The sequence below is a fragment of the Neopsephotus bourkii genome, unplaced genomic scaffold, assembly GCF_033783945.1.
Source record: "Neopsephotus bourkii isolate Nb327-2 ecotype Australia unplaced genomic scaffold, CSIRO-AGI_Nbou_v1 NB_481, whole genome shotgun sequence".
Classification (NCBI taxonomy): domain Eukaryota; kingdom Metazoa; phylum Chordata; class Aves; order Psittaciformes; family Psittacidae; genus Neopsephotus; species Neopsephotus bourkii.
In genome coordinates this window covers 934,481-952,487 of record NW_026900982.1, presented here as the reverse complement: position 1 = coordinate 952,487, position 18,007 = coordinate 934,481, and the positions used below count along the sequence as shown (strand labels likewise).

Here is an 18,007-nt window from a genome sequence, read left to right as displayed (position 1 = left end):
GAAAGCTGCATGGTTACTGCAGTTTTGTAAGGGATTTATGACACTTTGGGCAGCTTTTTTATTATGGAAGCAGCTCACTAATGAATGACTTTGCAGAAATCATTATAGAATTGTTTAGGTTGGAAAAGACCCTTAAGATCATCAAGTCCAACTGCTAACCCAGCACTTGCCAAGCCCACTGCTAACACAGGTCCTAAAGCACCACATCTACAAATCTGTTAAATCCCTCTAGGGTTTGTGACTCTACCACAGCCCTAGGCAGCCTGTTGCAGTGATTGACAACAATTTTGAGGAAGAAATTTTTCCTCATATCCAATGTAAACTTTCATATAGTGCAGCTGGAGGCCTTTCCTCTTGTTGTTACTTGGGAGAAGAGGCCACCCCCACCTTGCTACAACCTCCTGTCAGGTAGTTGTAGAGTGATAAGGTCTTGCTCAGTCCCCTTTTCTCCAGACTAAACACCCCCAGTTTCATCAGCTGTTCCTCATCAGACTTGTGCTCCAAACCCTTCACCAGCTTCATTGCCCTTCTCTGGGCATACTCCAGCAACTCAGTATATTTCTTGTAGTGAGGGCCCAGAGCTGAACACAGGATTTGAGGTGCAGCCTCACCAGTGTCAAGTACAGGGTGACAATAAAACTACCCTTGTCGTTCTGGCCAGGCTGTTGCTGACACAAGCCAGGTGCTGTTTGCCTTCTTATCCAGTTGGACACAAGCTGGCTCATGTTCGCTTCCTTTTTCAGCAGGCAGTTTTTCAACCACTCTTCCCTAAGCCTGTAGCACTGCATGGGGTTGTTGTGACCCAAATGCAGTACCCAGCACTGAGCCTTGTTGAGTGTCATACAATTGTGCTCAGCCCATGGATCTGGCCTGTCTAGATCCCTCTGCAGAGCCTCATATGCTCCAGCAGATCAGTACTCCTGCCCATCTTGGTGTCACTGGGAAACTGACTGGGGGTACACTTGATCCGATCCCCTTGTCCAGGTCATTGATAAAGGCATTAAACGGAACTGGCCTCAGTACTGAGCTATGGGGAACACCACTTGTGACTGACTGCCAATTGGATTTAACTCCACACACCAACACTCTTTTTGCTCAGCCACCAGCCAGTTTTTTACCCAGAGAAGAGTACACTCATCCAAGCCATGGGCAGCCAGTTTCTCCAGGAGGATGCTGTGGGAAACAGTGTCAAAGGCTTTACTGAAGTCCAAGTAGACAACATACACAGTCTTTCTATCATCCACTGAGTGGTCACCTTGTCATAGAAGGGGATCAGATTGGACCTTTCATAAACCCATGCTGACTGGGCCTGATTGCCTGATTGTCCTGTATGTGTGGCATGATGGCACTCAAGATGATCTGCTCCGTAACCTTTCCCAGCACTGAGGTCAGGGCCTGTAGTTCCCAGATCCTCCTTCTGGCTCTTCTTGTAGATGGGTGTTATGTTTTGCTAACCTCCAGTTAACTGAGACCTACAGAAGGAGGTGTGCTGAATCTGGGGCTCTTCATCACTGCCTCCTCCTGTCCTGACACCATGCAGGAAACACCAGTTGCTCACCTCCCTGTTACAGTTGCAGTCCCCTACTCTGCTTTCTGGCTTTTCCAGCCTGTTTTCCTTCCTTCATGGCTCCCACGTTTCTTTGTTTGGGTCCTCTTTCCCTCTCTGGTCACTCCTTCCCTGCCTAATCTCCATTATTGTGGATCAGCAAAATGGGGAGGAGAAAGCAATTAACCATCTATAGAAAGTAATTAGGAAGGCTGATTTTTAGTCACAGCTTGTTACTCTGCCATTGCAGTGCACAAAGCTTGGCAGCTGTAGATGTGGGGTAGTTCTTGTCCTGTAGTGTTTTGTACCATCATTTCTGCAATGTGGTTTTCCAGCACACGTAGCATCCGACACCTTTTAAATGCCAGGCAGGTAGCTGATTCTTTTCCCATGTCACTGAATGCAAATTAACAAAGATTTGGTAGGCTGGTGTCATTAACTATAGAAGCATCTGGGTTTCAGAAAAGACTTCATGTTTAAACTACTGAAATAAAAAGGAAGGGGGAAAATAACTGGCATTGCAATGATGATAGAGCTGTGTCAAGCCTGTAGCTCATTCCACTTTCAGGTTTTATGAGCAATTTAGTCTGAAAAATGATGTCCAGCAGTATTTGTTACAACTCAGGAAAGTGCAGGGCACCAAGACCTGTAAATGTTAGCCTGGACTTCAAACAGCCTGGAAGTACTAAGTGGAGTAGATACTTACTGCTTGTTGGGAGAGATGTTAAACCAATCTCTTGTCTCATTCTAGCATGCCAATGAAGATGTGGAGAGGATGCTGTTAGGAAACAAGTGTGACATGGAAGATAAAAGAGTTGTCCCTAAAGCAAAAGGTGAACAGGTAAGTGTCAGACAAAAGCTTGCTTAGAGAAATAAGGAAATTGGTGACAAGAGTCTCAGCCCCAAGGGGATGTGCCAGGGAATGAGCGAGGGAGGCTGCATTTATGAATGGTTTGCAAGTCTAAGGAATGTTATCTCAGAAGCTGTATTGCAAATGAGTTCAGCTGCAGTTTCTGCTTCTTTGATACCAAAAGTTTCCAGGCATCCTTTGTTAAGTTACTTACCACATGCCAGGATCATACGGTATCTGTCATCTTATGTTCAGACATTGACTTGTGATTTAATACACTTTAATTACTGTTCCTGAATCATTAAGTTCCAGATCTTCTTTTATGACACTTTGCTTAGCTAGTACTTCTGTTGCCTGCTACAGCTGAAAGAGTATTACATGCTTATAAATGCTGCTAATCCCCAAGTTATCGCAGCAGCAGTTGCATACAGTAATTCTAACCTCTTCTTTCTTTTTTGCTTCAGATTGCTAGGGAGCATGGTATTAGGTTTTTCGAAACTAGTGCAAAAGCAAATATAAACATTGAGAAGGCATTCCTCACATTAGCAGAAGACATTCTCCGAAAGGTAGGTACCCTACAGGATTCATTTAAAAAAATACCCTTAAATTTCAGCTTCTGTCTGTTGATGTTCACCTGATTTGTTGCAGCTTTTGACTCTGACATGCTGAGACAAACAGGTACCTGAAGGAGGGGTCTTGTACACCTAAAGCTTCTAAAGCTTGTTTGATGTTTGATTATTGTAAGAGTGCTGTCAAAAGGGAGTGGTGTACATCGAAGAGCTAAGGAACTTAAATTCGTAGGTGTTTGGCCCTTAAACTCACAGTTGTGTCCTACATGGGCTTGGAATTAAAACATTTCAATTGTCATGAAAAAGAATTGTCCTTTACCTGCCCCTGCCTCTGTCAATGTGCAGCATTGTGTAAGAACTCTTTGGCGCCCGTTGGAAAGAGTTTAGGTGTTGATAGAACAGAGGGATGAGCTCTCTCACCTCTACCTAGCCTCTGATGGTTACTCCCCTTGGCCTCTGTGTTTCATTGGAGTTTTCGTTGAACAGTTCTACCACAGAGAATAATGCGGGTCACCAGTTAGTCCTGGTGGTTGGCCCCTCTTCCTGAAACTTAGAGCGTACCATGAGAATGGTTGTTTTTTCTGTGGCCTCTTCCCAAATGATACTGCTGCACTTGTATTCCTGATACCTTTCACTGGCTTCCAGCAGCTGCCACCACTTTGTTGCAGGGTTGAGATGGGTGGCTTCAGGGCTGGTTCCAGTTAGCTGATGGACTCCTCTAGCCAAGGGCTTGATCCAGGTATTCACCCCTGTGCTGGCACATTCCTGCTTGTGGTCAGGTCGTGCCTCTTCAGCACCGAAACTCCCTGGAACCCAAGACACATGGATTGGCCAACTCTAGTGTATGTGCTGTTGCTTCTAAACTGATGACCCTAGGTGAATTTTTCTGTGCTCCAGCTTAGCTGTAGGGACTGCCCTGTGATGGGACCACCTTCATCACTGTCTGCCACCACACTCTCATGTGAATCCAGTTCATAATGTCATCTGACTTAATTGCTTTAAAACTTAATGCAAGGTCAGTGCTGGGTTTTATCACAACCCTGTTAAATGCACATCTGCTCAATGATGTCCGGTTTGTCATTGTAGTACTGAGTTGTTCCTTAATCTGTTGACAAATGTTTATGTGAGAAACTGGGTGAAAATCCCTGCCCTTTGGCAAAGAGGAGGTCAGGCTGGTGAGTCCTACTGAGCCTTCTGACCTCTCAGTTTTTATTTTGGTGTATTTATCTGAAGAGCAGGGGAGGGGTTGCTTCTACAAGACTGGGACAAAGAGGGGAAGAAAAGGAATACAGAGACTAAACTGCAGCATTCTGCTGAATGTTTAGGTTAGTTTCTAAAGTTAGATGTTAGCCTCTGACCAAAACCACTTGACTTGTATTTTTGCCTTGGTCTAACCAAGCTTATGTCCAGTGACGCAGATGAGCCTCTTCTGTCACTGCCTCCAGAACTGCTGTCCTGGTTAACTGGAAGACAGATGCTTCTGAACAACCCCTGTTTATCCTAAATGACTCGGTGGTTTTTAAGGTCATTAGTTCACATAATGTATCTGCAACTTGTGTTAGTTGTATGCTGTGATTCACATACTCCACCGAAGTCCAAGTGTCAGTTCTAAGAGCAGGATCTAGAAATAGGTTGAGTTTATCTTGGGGTGGTCTGACTTCAAGGTTTGGTGGTTGTTTTGTTAATTTTCCAGCCTTCCAGTTGTTTATTTAAAGCCAACCAAACAAAAAGCCCTCAGCTGGGTTTGCATGCTCTGCTGCAGGGGGGCAGGAGGATCTCTTTGTCCATAGCTTATTCATAACATCATTTGACGATGTAATTTTTCCTGTAAGCCACTGTCTCTTCTGCTCTGAACACTTTCTTTCAGCATACCTCATGAGTCATCTAACTCTCTTTACTTGTTTCATTGCAGACCCCCGTAAAAGAGCCCAACAGTGAAAATGTAGATATCAGCAGTGGAGGTGGGGTGACGGGCTGGAAGAGCAAGTGTTGCTGAACGTTCTCCTATATCACCAATCGCCATCCACCGCCCCTTTTTTCTCGCTGCAAAACAAACCACTCTGCCCGTTTTTTAACCTTAAACCAATGTTTTGTTCCTCATCTTAACGAGCTCCTGTCTCCCTTTGGTTTTCCATTTAGGACAGCTTGCGTACTCTAATTTCCTCAACAACATCTGTAGGAAAATCATCCCCGTGACTTCATTTTTTAATGTACCTGCTCCACTTACCACTACGTTTTGGTTGTATTATAGTCCCGTTCCTCCTGACATTAAAACATATAGCAATCATATTCAACTCTACTCTGCAAATTGTATAAGAATAAAAGTTAGAATTAACAATTTATTTTGTACAACAGTGGAATTTTCTGTCATGGATAATGTGCTTGAGTCACCGTATTCTCTAGATGCATCAGCCAGAGAGCCAGGAACACTCTTGTTTTCGCCTTGAGTCTGTTAATGGGGTTTGTTTTGTCCTGTGCCTTATGTGGAAAGGAACTTTTAGTTTCACTTTCTTTTCTTTTCTTCTGGTGGAAGCATGTGCAGGAGACGTACCATCCATACTTGACCATTTTAAACTACCAAACTCTTTTGTGATTGCTTTCTGTGATTGTTGATGTAATGCATCGAGGACAAAGGGTGGTGCAAAAACAAAAAACAAATGACATTTAATCTGCTGTGTCCATTCAAATGTTCCTGCTGCCATTTTTTTTTTCCTCACTTGCAGCTCTTTCCTTTTGCCTGCATGCTGCTTTTATTTGCATTTCTTCATGGTGTGATGTGTTAATTAAAAGGATGGCAACGTGGTATGTTTGCCAAAAATTTAATACAAAGCACTGATTTAGCTTTCAAGGTTAAAAATGTCGAAGATACCTACTAATTTCCCTCTAGGCAATGTCAGTCCACTAGTATATCTTCTCTCTCCTCCTGCATAGCCGTTGGGTTTTATGATATGGAAGAGTTCTTTGCATGCACTAGTTTTCTATGGAGGGTGATGTGGTTGTCTACTTTATGTGTATGAATATAACATGCAGTTCCCAAACTGACAGCAGTTAACACGAACTTTTAAGTTCTCTCTTCCCGTTAGTCGCTCGGGTGAGTTGGTCTGTAACCTCGCCAAAGGCAGAGTGAAACTACATTTACAAAGAAAGGGGAAAGAAACCCAAAAGTTGGCAGTTTAATTTATTACCTCCCTGAAAACTTTCCATTTTCCAGTGTTAAAAGCTGAGTCATTGGTACTTGGGTCAGTCTGGCTCTTGATCCATGCTGTGGGAATGCGGGGGGGGAGAATCCCAGTGGGGCTATGGAGCCCCACTGGGATTCACTGGCTTTTCCAGCTTGCCTTCTCGCTTTGCTCAGGCTCCAGTGTCACTGACGATGTGGCCTCATCCTTTCTGAAGGGGAAGGGGGTTAAGGACTGATGGTCCAACACTGTCGCTTGCTCCTTCCAGACTGGGTGCTGGGTCTGCCAGCGTTGCCTGTATGTTCCCCTGCTTTAAAACACCACTCAGGAGAGCTTGAGGACAAAGAGATGTTTTAAATAGAAGCTTCTTCCTCCCCAAGCCTCACATTCTCGTTTAAAGCTGGGCAAGCTCCTGCTTCACTCTTGTCTGGTCGGGTCTTGGACTGTTTCCAGTAAATAACTGAAGTAGTAAATAGCTCTGACTTACTTTTAACAAAGTGATGGTGTTTTAACATTGAATTGCTAATTTCTGATGGTAACTTGACCGAGGTGTCTCCTTTTCCTCTGTATTTTGGCATTTTGTCTCCGTGTGTGTTAACCCTTCCCAGTTGAGTGGCTTTTGGGGTCAGGCAGGATGCTGGGATAAATCAGCGCTGTGGTGCTTCTTGCGTCTCAGCATTGTAAATAGAGTACGGCTGCCTTTTGGCTAAACCTGCACTTTCTAACCTGATCAAAAAGGGAAAAATGGAGAGCTGTACATCTAGGGTCTTTTGTATAATCCTTGTTTTAAACGTGAGCTTTTTATTTGCTTCCAGGGGCTTGGCTCCCTCTTGTGTAAGTCCCGCGGGGTCCTTGTAGACAGTGTTCATTGCAAGCCAGCAGGTAGAGAGCAGGCCACTCACTGGTACTACCAGCTCCCACCTCCATTTCCTGTTCCCCTTTCCCAGTTAATAAACTGAAATCTTTCTAGTTGGTCTAGTTCTGTTTGTATGCAAGCTGTTGTTTTAACTGTGGGGCTTGGCGTTGTGTTGTGCTGTGGGGTGCAAGGCCCAGCCAAGGACGAGTGAGCAGCAAGAGGTGATGCAGATGATGAAAGGCTAGAAATAATAATCATGTTGGAGGATTTTGCAGTAACTTTCTGCTGGTACCTAAACTTCCTGCTAGTTAGAGAAACCTGCTTGGGGAACCTCTGCTTGGAAGACACCCCCTCCCCATTCCTGAGCATGGAATGAAGCCGAAGCCCAGCCTGGAAAAGGATCGAAAGTAGCTTTCCCTGTGCCAGCCTCCCCGGCTTTAGCCAGCCCAGCTGCCGGAGGAAGACTCAGCGCTACCTTTCTGTCATGCAAATAAAGCAAAAATCATGTAACTTAATTAAATTGGTCATGATAACCTAAAACCCGAGGTTGAATCTATCCTACAAGCGTCTCGGCCACTCTCTGTGCCGTGCCGTGGTGGTGCGGGGCAGGGGTGGAAGCGGTGCTTTGTGCTCTCCGACTCGGACGGTGGAAAAAACAGCATCAACTTAAGGTCTAGGATTAATTCCCATGCCTACAATTTTTTACTTAATCTTTTAATATTTTTGCTACTCCACTCTGGCTTTTTATTTAAAACACATTCTTTTGTACCACTTACTGTATCAAATTGTATAAAAGATCACTGTCCCATTCTTGGTCATACCAAGAGCAAATAAAAGCTTTTATAAACTTGCATTGGTTCCTTCCTGGGCCCTGTTAGACTCCTTTTGGGCTGAGCTTTCCATTGGGGCTGTAGTAGTGGCTCTTGGACCTGGCACCTGCAGCTGCTGGGATGTACCAGTAACCCCTGGGATGCGGGAGCTGATCGCTGCTGCCGAGGGGTTATTGGGCTGGTGCAGGGCTGTTGCTCTGTATCATCTCCTCAGAGAAGTTAAAGGCTGTTCTTTCTCTGGGGCAGGGCTGGGGGAAGTGCCATGGTGTGTTTGTAGAACAGGGGGTGGGGGTGTACCCAGCTCTTGGGGTGCAAGTCAGACCCCTCGGTTATCCCTGGCTCGTTGGAGAGGACTTTTACAACTGCCTTTAAGGGCAGTAGCTGTCTGAGCATGCAAGGTGTCAGGTGGGTTTTCCAGCTCTCCAAGAGCAGTTGGCAAACCCTTCCCTATGGAGCAGGGTCCGTTTGCCCTCTCCAGTCTCTGCAAGCTGCCCTCGCCGCAGAGAGTGGGTGCTCCCGGGGCCTCCTGCAGCCTCTGTGACCCCTTGCTAGAGCTCAGCCAGGGCCCCATCCCCGTGGCACGGGATGGCGGAGGGAGGACATGCTTCTGCCGCTGCCTTCCCGCTGCCATGGTGCCGGTAACCGGCAGGAGGGGGGTTGTGCGAGAGGCCAGCGGGCAGAGGGGACCCGGCGGGGCCTTTTCCCCCACCGGCCCCTCCCGGTGTCCCGCTTGTCGCTGTCACCCCCGGCAGAGGCTTGAGCCTTTCCCCATCCTCCTCCTGCAGCTCTGTCATCTCCGCCCCCATCCCTGCTTCACCCTCGTCCCTGCTCTGTCCCCATCGCTTCTCCATCCGTGCTCCATCCTTGTCCCTGCTTTGTCTTCATCCCTGATCCTGCTCCTTCTCTATCCCTGCTTCGTATCCTTGCTCCATCCCCGTACCTGCTCCATCCCCACCCCTGCTCTGTCTCCATCCCTGATGCATCTCTGTCCCTGCACCTTTTACATCCCTGCTCCGTCCTTCTCCCTGCTTTATCCCTGTCCCTGTTCCAACCCCGTTCCTGTTTATTCTGGCAAGTTTTCCATGTGTCCCAACAGGTTTGGGCTCTGCCCCCGAGCACCCCACTGCTGCTCCGATGGCACCCCCAACCGACTCAGGCCCTCGAGGAGGGGTTGGGGTCTCCAATACCCATTGCTCTGTCTGAGGTGTATGTCGGGGAGACAGCGGGTAGCAGGGCCCAGCACGGTGGCACATCCCCAGGGCTGGGCGCCGACCCTGCAGGCTGTTGCGGCTTCCTCCACTCTCACCCTCCACTTCCCCGGTCACCCCGAGCTGTGGCTGGGCGTGCAGTGCCCTGCGTCCCAGGTTCCCCTCTGCTGTTTCGCCAGAGGAGACCCCAGAACGGGCTTGTGAGCGAGCGTGTCCCTAACTCAAGGGGTGCGGGGACCCCTGAGCTCGGTGTCCCAGCTCAGGGTGGCTGTGAGCCTCCAGGGTGCAGTGTCCCTGCTCGGTGTAACGATGGTGTCTCAGCCCGGGGGTCTCCCTGATAGAGATGCCCCAACCGGGGGATCCCTGTGATGGTGATATCCCTGCCCGGGAGTCCCCATGATCGCGGTGTCCTTGCTGATCATGGTGATGTCCCAGACTGGGGAATCCTGCTCCCGGAGCCGGTGCCGTTCGTGCCTCGGGTGCCCAGTGCCATACGGGGGGTCCCCGCCCCGCCTGGGGCAGCCCTGGGCTCCTCCCCCTGGTCTCCCCTGCAGCGCCAACCCCGTCTCGGCTCCTCCAGTGTCGGTCTCTCCTGGGGAACCCCCGGCGGGGTCCCAGCGGCTCCGAGCCCCGGAGCTGGCTCCGGCTGCGGGACACGCGGTGTGTGTGTGTGGGGGGCTCCCTGTCCCCCCCTTCGCCTCTTCCTCCTGCGGCCAAACCGAGCCGAGCTCACCGGTAGCCCGCAGGGGCGCCGGGGCTGAGCCCGCGACACCTCCGGTAGCCCGGGGCGAGCAGCGCCTCTTTCACCCCCCCGCCCCAGAGCGGTCCCCGCCGGGGTGGCCGGGCCGAGGGGAAGGTTGGGGGGCTCCGGCCGGGGTCCCCGCCCCATCCCCGCCCCCGGGGGGGGGGGTTCCCGCCTGCCGGGGAGGGGCTGGGGGCGGCTCCTCCCGCTGCCCCGCTCCCGCCGCCCCCCGCCCTCCCCGGCCCGGCCCCGGCCCCGCCGCTGCCCCGGCCCGGCGGCGGCGATGGAGCCCGGCCCGGGCCCGGCTTGAGCCGCGATGCGATGGAGAAACTGGCGGCGGGGCTGGCCCGGCTCCGCTGGAGCCCCGCGGCGCTGCCCCTCGACGCGATCGTGAGCCAGTGCCGGCTGCCCACCCTCGTGTGCCTGGGGCAGGGTGAGGGGCGCCGGGGCGGGATGGGGGGCTGGGGGTGAGAAAGGGGGGTGAAGGGTGGAGGGATGAGGAGGAGGAGGGAGGGGGGCTGGAGGGATGGAGAGAAGGAGGGAGGGAGGGAGGGAGGAAGGATGGAGAGGTGAGGAGGAGGGAGGGAGGAAGCCTGGAGTGATGGGGACGATGATGGAAGAAGGCTGGAAGGACCAAGAGGAGGGAGGGAGGCTGGAGTGATGGGGAGGAGGAGGGAGGGAGGCTGAAGTGATGGGGAGGAGAAGGGGGGAGGAAGGATGGAGAGGTGAGGAGGAGGGAGGGAGGAAGGCTTAAAGGGAGGAGGTTGAGTGGGAGGATAGAAGGGTGGGGAGGAGGGAGGAAGACTTGAGAGTGATGAGGAGGAGGAAAGGAAGAGGGCTGGAGGGATGGATGGTGGAAGGATGAGGTGGGAGATAGGAAGACTGGAGGGGTGAGGAAGAGAGGGGAAGGCTAGAAGGATGGGGAAGAGGAAGAAAGAAGGCTCAGGGAAGAGGAGGAGGGGAGGACTGGAGGGTTGAGGAAGAGGATGAGGAAGGATGGATGAGTGAGGAGAAGGTAGAGAGGAAGAGAAAGGGGGAAGACCAAAGGGACTAGGAGAAGGGAGGGAAGCTGGAGTGAGAAGGAGGGAGGAGGGTTGGAATGTTGATGATGATGATGAGGGAGGGAGGAAGGCTGAGGGCCAGGAGAAACTCAGCGTGTGTGTGTGTATGGAGGTCCCTGGCTGCCCCTGGTCCCCACCTGCGGGCTGGTTGCCATCCTCATCCTTTCCGGGTGCCACGCTGGAGGAGGTGGCACCAGGCTGGCAGGGGCTTGGGGTCACCATGTCCCCTCAGCACCCTCGCTGGGAGGGGGCCAGTCTGGGTGGGGAGCAGGGGGGTGCCCAGGGTCATCCGTACAGGATGTGTCCCCTCCGGAGCGGGGTCCATCCCTCCGCAGCAGGGTGGGTGCTGGTGTGGGTGCCGGGGGGTGCAGTGGGGGCCCCCGGGCTGGCCCCGGCTCAATAAACTTGTTGTTTGCGGCGGCTGCGGCTTTTCAGGGGGGACAAAGAAATTGTTTCCTGGGCAACTGCTGGCTCTTGGCAGCGGGACCCTGCTCATCCCCGCCGCTGGCTGCCCCCTCCGCCCGCCCGTCCCTGCCTCCACAGGGGTGCGGGTGTCCTGGGGATGGTGACAGCCCCGTCCCCCGACAGGCGAACGTGTGGAGGGTGTCAGTGCCCAGGACGTGCTGCTGGTCCACTCGTGCCGGCAGTGGACCACGGTGACTGCTCACAGCCTGGAGGAGGGACACTACGTCATTGGCCCCAAGATCGACATCCCGCTCCAGTACCCAGGTGGGGTGCGAGGGGTGAGGACAAGGGTGCCGGGGTCCTTGGGGTGAGGACGGGGGTGTTGGTGTTTCTTGGAGCAGCAGGGCTGGGACCCCCACTCTGCTCAAGCGGCTGGATGGGGGGGGGGATGCTCCAGGATGGGCTGGCCTGGAGAAGCAGATGCTCTGTTTTGGGGGCTGCTCTCAGCCCTTTGCGCCCTGCCAGTGCCCAAAGCAGGGGGGCTTCAGAGTGGGGCTGGTGGGGATGGAATGGGATAAGGACACTGGTGGGGATATGATAGGATGCAGACAGGGACAGGGTAGGGTTGCGGACAGGGTATAGGGGCAGGGATGGGGATGGAATGGAATGGGATAGAATAGGGACACAGGGGATGGGATACAGGCAGGGACAGGGACGGAGACAAGTGCAGGGATGGAGATGGGTCTGGGGATGGGAGAGGGTTGAAGATGGGATGAGGACAGGGACAGGGATGAGAAGAGATGAGGATGGGGAAGGGATGGTGACAGGGAGAGTGATGATGGGATGGGCTGGGGAAGGGATCAGGATGGGGACAGAGGTGGAATGAGGGTGGGATGAAGATGGGGATGTGAATAAGGATGGGGTTGGGGCTGGTGATGCAGACGAAGGTGCTGAGATGCTGGCGGCCGCAGTAGCAAGAGCCTTAATGACCGCTCTAAGTGCTCACCATGTCGGTAATGAGTCCTGCTAATGAATAAATAATGGGAAATGGAGGGGGGGAGGGGGTTAATCGCCTGTCCCCTGGGGGGGGGGGAGAAGAGGGGAGGGGGGGGGCACTGTGTTAACCTGCTTCGGGTCAGGGCTTTGCCGTGCTGGAGCTGCCCCAGCACATGGAGCCTGCACCCAGCCCTGTGTCCCCATCACTGCGGCCCCAGCACCGCTTGGCACGGGCTGGCGCTGGAGCCGGTGCCGGGGGATTAATATTCCCGTCAGGTCTGTCCCCGCCGAGGCGATGCCGATGGAGGCAGTTCTGCTGCTCCAGCCTCTGCCTCTGCTGCTGTCCCTCCTGCCCAGCCCCCTACCAGGTCCCCCACCCAAGGCAGGAGGCTGGGGGGGGGGCTGTCACAGGGCCCTGGTGGGGCTCGAGCAATGAGGGGGGCTCCACTGGCTCTGCCCTGGGTGGGTTTCTCCCTCCATGGGCATTTCTGTGGCTGCTTTGTGGTGGCTCCTGCAGCTACAGCAGTGCTGGAGCAGCATCGCAGAGCCAGCCCGTGTGCTTTGTCCCACCCAAACCACCCCCTTGACGCTGTGTATGTGGGGCAGAGCTATGGGGCTGCTCTTGGACAGCACTTGGACACCCTGGGTGAAGGCTACAGGATGTCCCCCCAGAATGTGATGGGGACCCCAGGGTGTACTCAAGGGTGGCTGCCCCCCAGTGAAGGGCCAAGCACTGGAGGTGGGCTCCTCTCACCACCCTGGCTTTGGCTGCCCCATACAGGGAAGTTCAAGCTGCTGGACCAGGACCGGGACATCCGTGAGCCCGTGCAGTATTTCAACAGCGTGGAGGAGGTGGCCAGCATCTTCCCAGACCGCATCTTCGTCATGGAGGCCATCACCTTCAGTGTGAAGGTCTGTATGGGGGCACCAGGGGACACTGGCAGGGCAGCAGGGAAAGGTGGGAGGATGTCAGGGGACATCGTGGGTCAGTGCTGGGACATTAGATGGGATGCTGGTGGGACATCGGGGGTGGTGGTGGGACATTGGCAATAGTGGTGGGACATTGTGGGTAGTGGTGGGACGTCAGGGGGTGATAATGGTGAGACATCACAAGAGGACAATGGGACAGCAAGGAATGGTGATGGGACATGAGGGGGTGGTGGTGAGAATCAGGTGGTAGTGGTGGGACATCATGAGTCAGGGGGGAGACATCAGGAGAGGACAGTGGGACATGAGGGGGTGGTAGACCTCATGAGCTGGTGGTGGGACATTCGGAAATGGTTGTAGACATTGGGGTAGGTGTTGGGACAGAAGGAGTCAGTGGTGGGACATCAGGAGAGGACAGTAAGACAGCAAGGTATGGCAGTGGGACATTGAGGGTAGTGGTGGGACATGTAGGTACGGCAATGAGATAAAAGAGGGGTGTGGAGGGAAAGCAGAGGTTGGTAACGGGATACCAGGAGAGAGCAGTGGTCCAGCAAGGGATGGTGGTGGGATGCCAGGGGGTGGTGGTGCCAGTGATGGGATGTCAGGGGACAGCACCAGGGTCCCATGGTGGGGCTGTGCTGGGGCAGGTGGTGTCGGGGGAGTTCAGCGAGGACAGCGAGGTGTACAACTTCACTCTGAACGCTGGGGACGAGCTGACGCTGATGGGCCAAGCGGAGATCCTCTGCGCCAAGACAGTGAAGGAGAAGTCGCGCTTCAACACCATCCTGCGGAAGCTGGGCAAGGCGGCGCCGGCAGCGGGCGCCAGGCAGGTGAAGGGCAAGATGCCCTGCCTGATCTGCATGAACCACCGTACCAACGAGAGCCTCAGCCTGCCCTTCCAGTGCAAAGGCCGCTTCAGCACACGCAGCCCGCTGGAGCTGCGCCTGCAGGAGGGCGAGCACACCATCCGCAGCATCATCGAGAAGGTGCGGCTGCCCGTCAACGTGGCCGTGCCCAGCCGCCCCGCACGCAACCCCTACGACCTGCACGCCATCCGCGAGGGGCACTGCTACAAGCTGGTCAGCATCATCTCCAAGACCGTGGTGCTCTGCTGCATCCTCCGCCGGGACGAGCTGGTCCCTTTCCACTTCCTCCTGCTCACCGACATGCCCCGCTTCCAGCTGCCCGAGGGGCTGCTCGCTGGGGACCCGCAGCTGGAGAAGCTGCTGCGGGACAGCGCCGCCTATTGCCACGACCGCTTCAACCCCGACGAGTACTCGCGGGCCGTGCGGGAGGCCAAGCCCGACCTCCTGGAGGAGTGCGCCAGCCCCCGGCGCCTCCGGCTCTACCTGCCCGCCTGCACCCGCGAGGAGCTCAGCCAGCCCCTGCAGCGCCTCTCCCTCTGCTCCTGCAGCCCCGCGGGGCCAAGGGAGCCCAGCGCCCGCTGCCAGGGACCGCGCGGCATCGCGGGGGGCACCCCCCGCCCGCCGCTGCCCGACTTCCCCGACCCCGACCGGGAATACATGACCCCCGACTGGGCTGAGCCCGAGTTCAGGACTCAGGAGCCGCTGGAGATCCCCTACGAGGAGCTCTGGAGCAACCCCAGCCTGGAGGGCTGCTGTGAGCCGGGCAGCGCTGCCGGCCGCCAGGACCTTGTCTCCTTCGGGGTTGTGGCCCCGCTGGGGGCCCTGCACCGCCCCAGTGTGCCCGGGGACGAGCCCCGCGGGGGTAGCCCGCCCCCCGTGCCACCCAAGTCGGAGGCGGTAAGAGCCACGCCATGGGGAATGATGCACTTGGGGTCCCGCCTGCTGCCCTGGGCAGGGTTACGCACGGGGATAACAGGGTAGTGAGCTCCAACATGATCCCACCATCAGCCCTGTGCCACGGGCAGGGGTGCACAGCCCAGGGCCATGCTGCCAGCAACATGGCACAGCCAATCTGACCCCCTGCAGGGGTGCTGCCCCTGTCTTTGGGGTCCTCCAAAGCCTCTGCTCCCTGGCACCATGGCGTACGTAGTTCTCCGGTGCTCCCCATCACCAGGGTGGAGCCCCAACCTCAGGACACCCTTCTATCACGGAGTCCCTGGTTGCCCAGGGCTCTCTGCACCACAGGGTACCCGAATTTCTTGTGCTTCCAGCACTGTGGGGTAACCGAATCCTCTGGACTCCCCTGCACCATGGGGTATGCAAAATTTCAGCCTCTCGCCTCCTCATCATGGGGTACCCAAATTCCTACCTGGGTGCTGGGGTGCTGTCCCCTGCCTTTGGGGTCCCTCTCCACCTCTGTTTTGTTCCCCAAACTCTCTGTGCTCCCTGGCACTACAGGCTGCACACTTCCATGGAGCTCCCCACTGGTACCCAGAGCTCCCTGGATTGACTGGGGCTGGTTGCTCCCAACACCCCCCCCATCACCCCATCCAGCCACAGGGTCCCATGGGCAGATTCCCATCACTGGTGACTGGGTCCTGACGGTGTGCACCCCCCTTCCAGGTGAAGGAGGAATGTCGGCTGCTGAACGCTCCCCCTGTGCCACCCAGGGGCGGCCGCCCCCCGGCACCCTGCAGCCCCCCGGCTGCCCTGCGCTGCTCGAAGCTGGCACCCACTCCCTCACCCAGCCCCAGCCTCTCCTACTATTCCTCGGGGCTCCACGACGGGTGAGTGGTGCTGGTGTGGTCCGGGTGCTGTGGTGGGGATGTGGCAGCGGGATGAGACCGCGGGGTGGGATGTCCCTGCAGCAGGGATGGGGTGATGGTGATGCTGCTCTTCCTCCAGCAGGTCGGTCCCTCGGAGCGGCAGCGGCTCACCCTCACCCGACGCCTATTCCCTCTACTGCTACCCCTGCACGTGGGGCGACTGCAAGGCCGGAGAGGCCACTGGGCGCCCGCTGCCCCCTGCCACGTTGCCCCCTACCACCCAAACCTCCTGGTCGGACCCCTGGGCGTACGCTGAGCCAGGCGCTGGGGTGGGCGGCAGCTGCTCGACCCCGCTGTCAGGGGCTGAGCCCCCCCTGAAGCCCTATCGCAGCTGCCCCCGCCTCAAGCCCCCGCACCCCCAAAAGCGCTTTGCTCCCTTTGGGGCACTCAACCCCTTTGCCAGCCCAGCTGAATGGCCAGAGAGCCCCGAGTGGCCCAAGCCGCCTTCAGCCCCGGCTGCTCCATCCTCCTCCTCCTCACCAGAGCCCTTTGCGCCCATCGAGGAACCAGTGCCCCCCCCTCGCCCACCCAAGGGCTTCGATGGGGACAGCATCGTCATCCACGGGGCGGCCCCACTCTCTCCCGCTGTCCTGCGTGGGGCCGAAGGCAGTGTCACCCACCTCTACCTGGCTCAGGGTGTCATCGAGGTGCCACCAGCGGCGCGGGGCGATGGGGGGGCCCCTCCGGCTGCTTCCCGGCCCAGTGGGGACAGCTCGCCCTGGCTGCCCCCCGCTGACCTCTCGGCTCTCTCGCTGGAGGAGGTATCCAAGTGCCTGCGCTTCATCGGCCTCTCCGAGGACGTGGTCAGCTTCTTTGCCCGCGAGCGCATCGATGGGAGCATCTTCGTGCAGCTCAGCGAGGAGATCCTGGCCGATGACTTCCGCCTCACCAAGCTCCAGGTGAAGAAGATCATGCAGTTCATCAAAGGCTGGCGCCCCAAGATCTAGCCACACGCTGGGGACACCCTGGGCAGCCACCCCGTCCATGGGTCTTGATGTCCCCACTCCTGTCCCCTGCCGCGCTCCACCAGTGCCCACCGGCTGTGGGTATCCCGGCAGCTTGGCCCCATCACCCGGCCCTCCCCTTTTCTGTTTTAACACTGGACAGTAATTTTGGCCCCAATGGGCTGGAAAATACTGGAGTTTGCTTTGACTGGTTTAACTTAATCCTTGTGGATTAGTGTAATAAAGGTACGGGAGAAAAATGAGCCACCAGAGAAGGCCCTTGCTTGGGGAAAGAGGCTGTCAGTGGGGAAGGAGGCTTTGGGGATCTCTCCCATCCTTGCACACCCGGCCCCTCTCTTGGGATCTCTGCCTGGGAAGATGATGCTCCTGGAGCTGCTCTGGGCTGCCTCCACCCCAGGGTGAGTTCAGGGATGGAAAGGAAGCTCCCCTGCCTGCTGGACACAGCTAATCTTGGGGAAGGGAGGCAGAGACCTACCCTCAGGGCTGCAACCCCCACCCAAAAGCACCCCACTCTCTCAATGGCAAGATACCCCCAGCCCTAACTTCAGCCCTATGACCACAGCTCAGTCTTCACATGCACAGCCCTCCATGGGGCAGCAACCCACGGCCCTGCCCTCACAGCCAGGGAGCAGGTCCCAGGGGTTGCAGCCCCCCAGGGAGGGCTGAAGGCTGGGTACCAGCTCCACAGGCAGTCCTGTGCCTCCCCCAGCAGGCAGCAAAAAGAGGAGATGATATCCCAACCCAGTTTTGGTTTCGGAGCCTTAGGAAACAAGCATGGATGCAGCACAAAGAGAGTGGCATCACCCAGCTCCTGGCCCCAGCCCTGCCCAGGATGCAGGGAAAGGCTGGAGCTGGGCAGGCAACGCGTGGCATCACAGCAAGCCCAGGAAAGGGAGACCGGGCCAAGCTCTGAAATCAGTGACAGGTGCATGGAGATTTAAAGCCTTTTAGTTTAAACTGAGCTCTCCCCATGGGGGACCCTTCTGGTCTTTGGCTGCAATTACAGGCGGGTCCATCTGCCAGAATAACCCCGGCGGCAGTGCTCAGGGCCAGACAAAAGAACCGGAGGCTCCTCGCAGGCCCTGACTGATGGCAGAGGTGACAGAGGCGGCCTTTGTTCTGCACTGCCTCCAGCCCCTTGGTGCCTGGCTCAGCAAGCAAAAGCAGAGAGGACCCCAGAG

General features: G+C 55.7%; 2 protein-coding genes across 6 annotated transcripts in view; both read left to right on the top strand.

Moving 5' to 3' along the window:
* Positions 1–7,851, top strand: part of RAB10 (RAB10, member RAS oncogene family) — a 48,237-nt gene extending 40,386 nt beyond the window's left edge. Inside the window, exons 4-6 of the mRNA XM_061350214.1 lie at positions 2,298–2,387; positions 2,861–2,962; positions 4,878–7,851. Of these exons, the coding sequence (XP_061206198.1) occupies positions 2,298–2,387; positions 2,861–2,962; positions 4,878–4,961 (276 nt within the window). The 3' untranslated portion in view covers positions 4,962–7,851. The remainder of the gene's footprint in view (positions 1–2,297; positions 2,388–2,860; positions 2,963–4,877) is intronic.
* A 2,177-nt stretch (positions 7,852–10,028) lies between these two features.
* On the top strand, positions 10,029–17,068 carry GAREM2 (GRB2 associated regulator of MAPK1 subtype 2). Of its 5 annotated transcripts, none has more exons than XM_061350208.1 (7): positions 10,029–10,213; positions 11,430–11,570; positions 12,188–12,259; positions 13,024–13,154; positions 13,817–14,932; positions 15,659–15,822; positions 15,941–17,068. In XM_061350208.1, exons 1-7 carry the CDS (start codon positions 10,102–10,104, stop codon positions 16,806–16,808), a joined length of 2,604 nt encoding a protein of 867 aa, XP_061206192.1. In that variant the 5' UTR covers positions 10,029–10,101; the 3' UTR covers positions 16,809–17,068. The 5 variants fall into 5 exon arrangements, with proteins under 5 accessions (XP_061206192.1, XP_061206193.1, XP_061206195.1 ...); XM_061350211.1 differs by having other exon boundaries at positions 10,139–10,247; XM_061350210.1 differs by lacking the exon at positions 10,029–10,213 and adding an exon at positions 10,622–10,670.
* Positions 17,069–18,007: the final 939 nt, after the last annotated feature.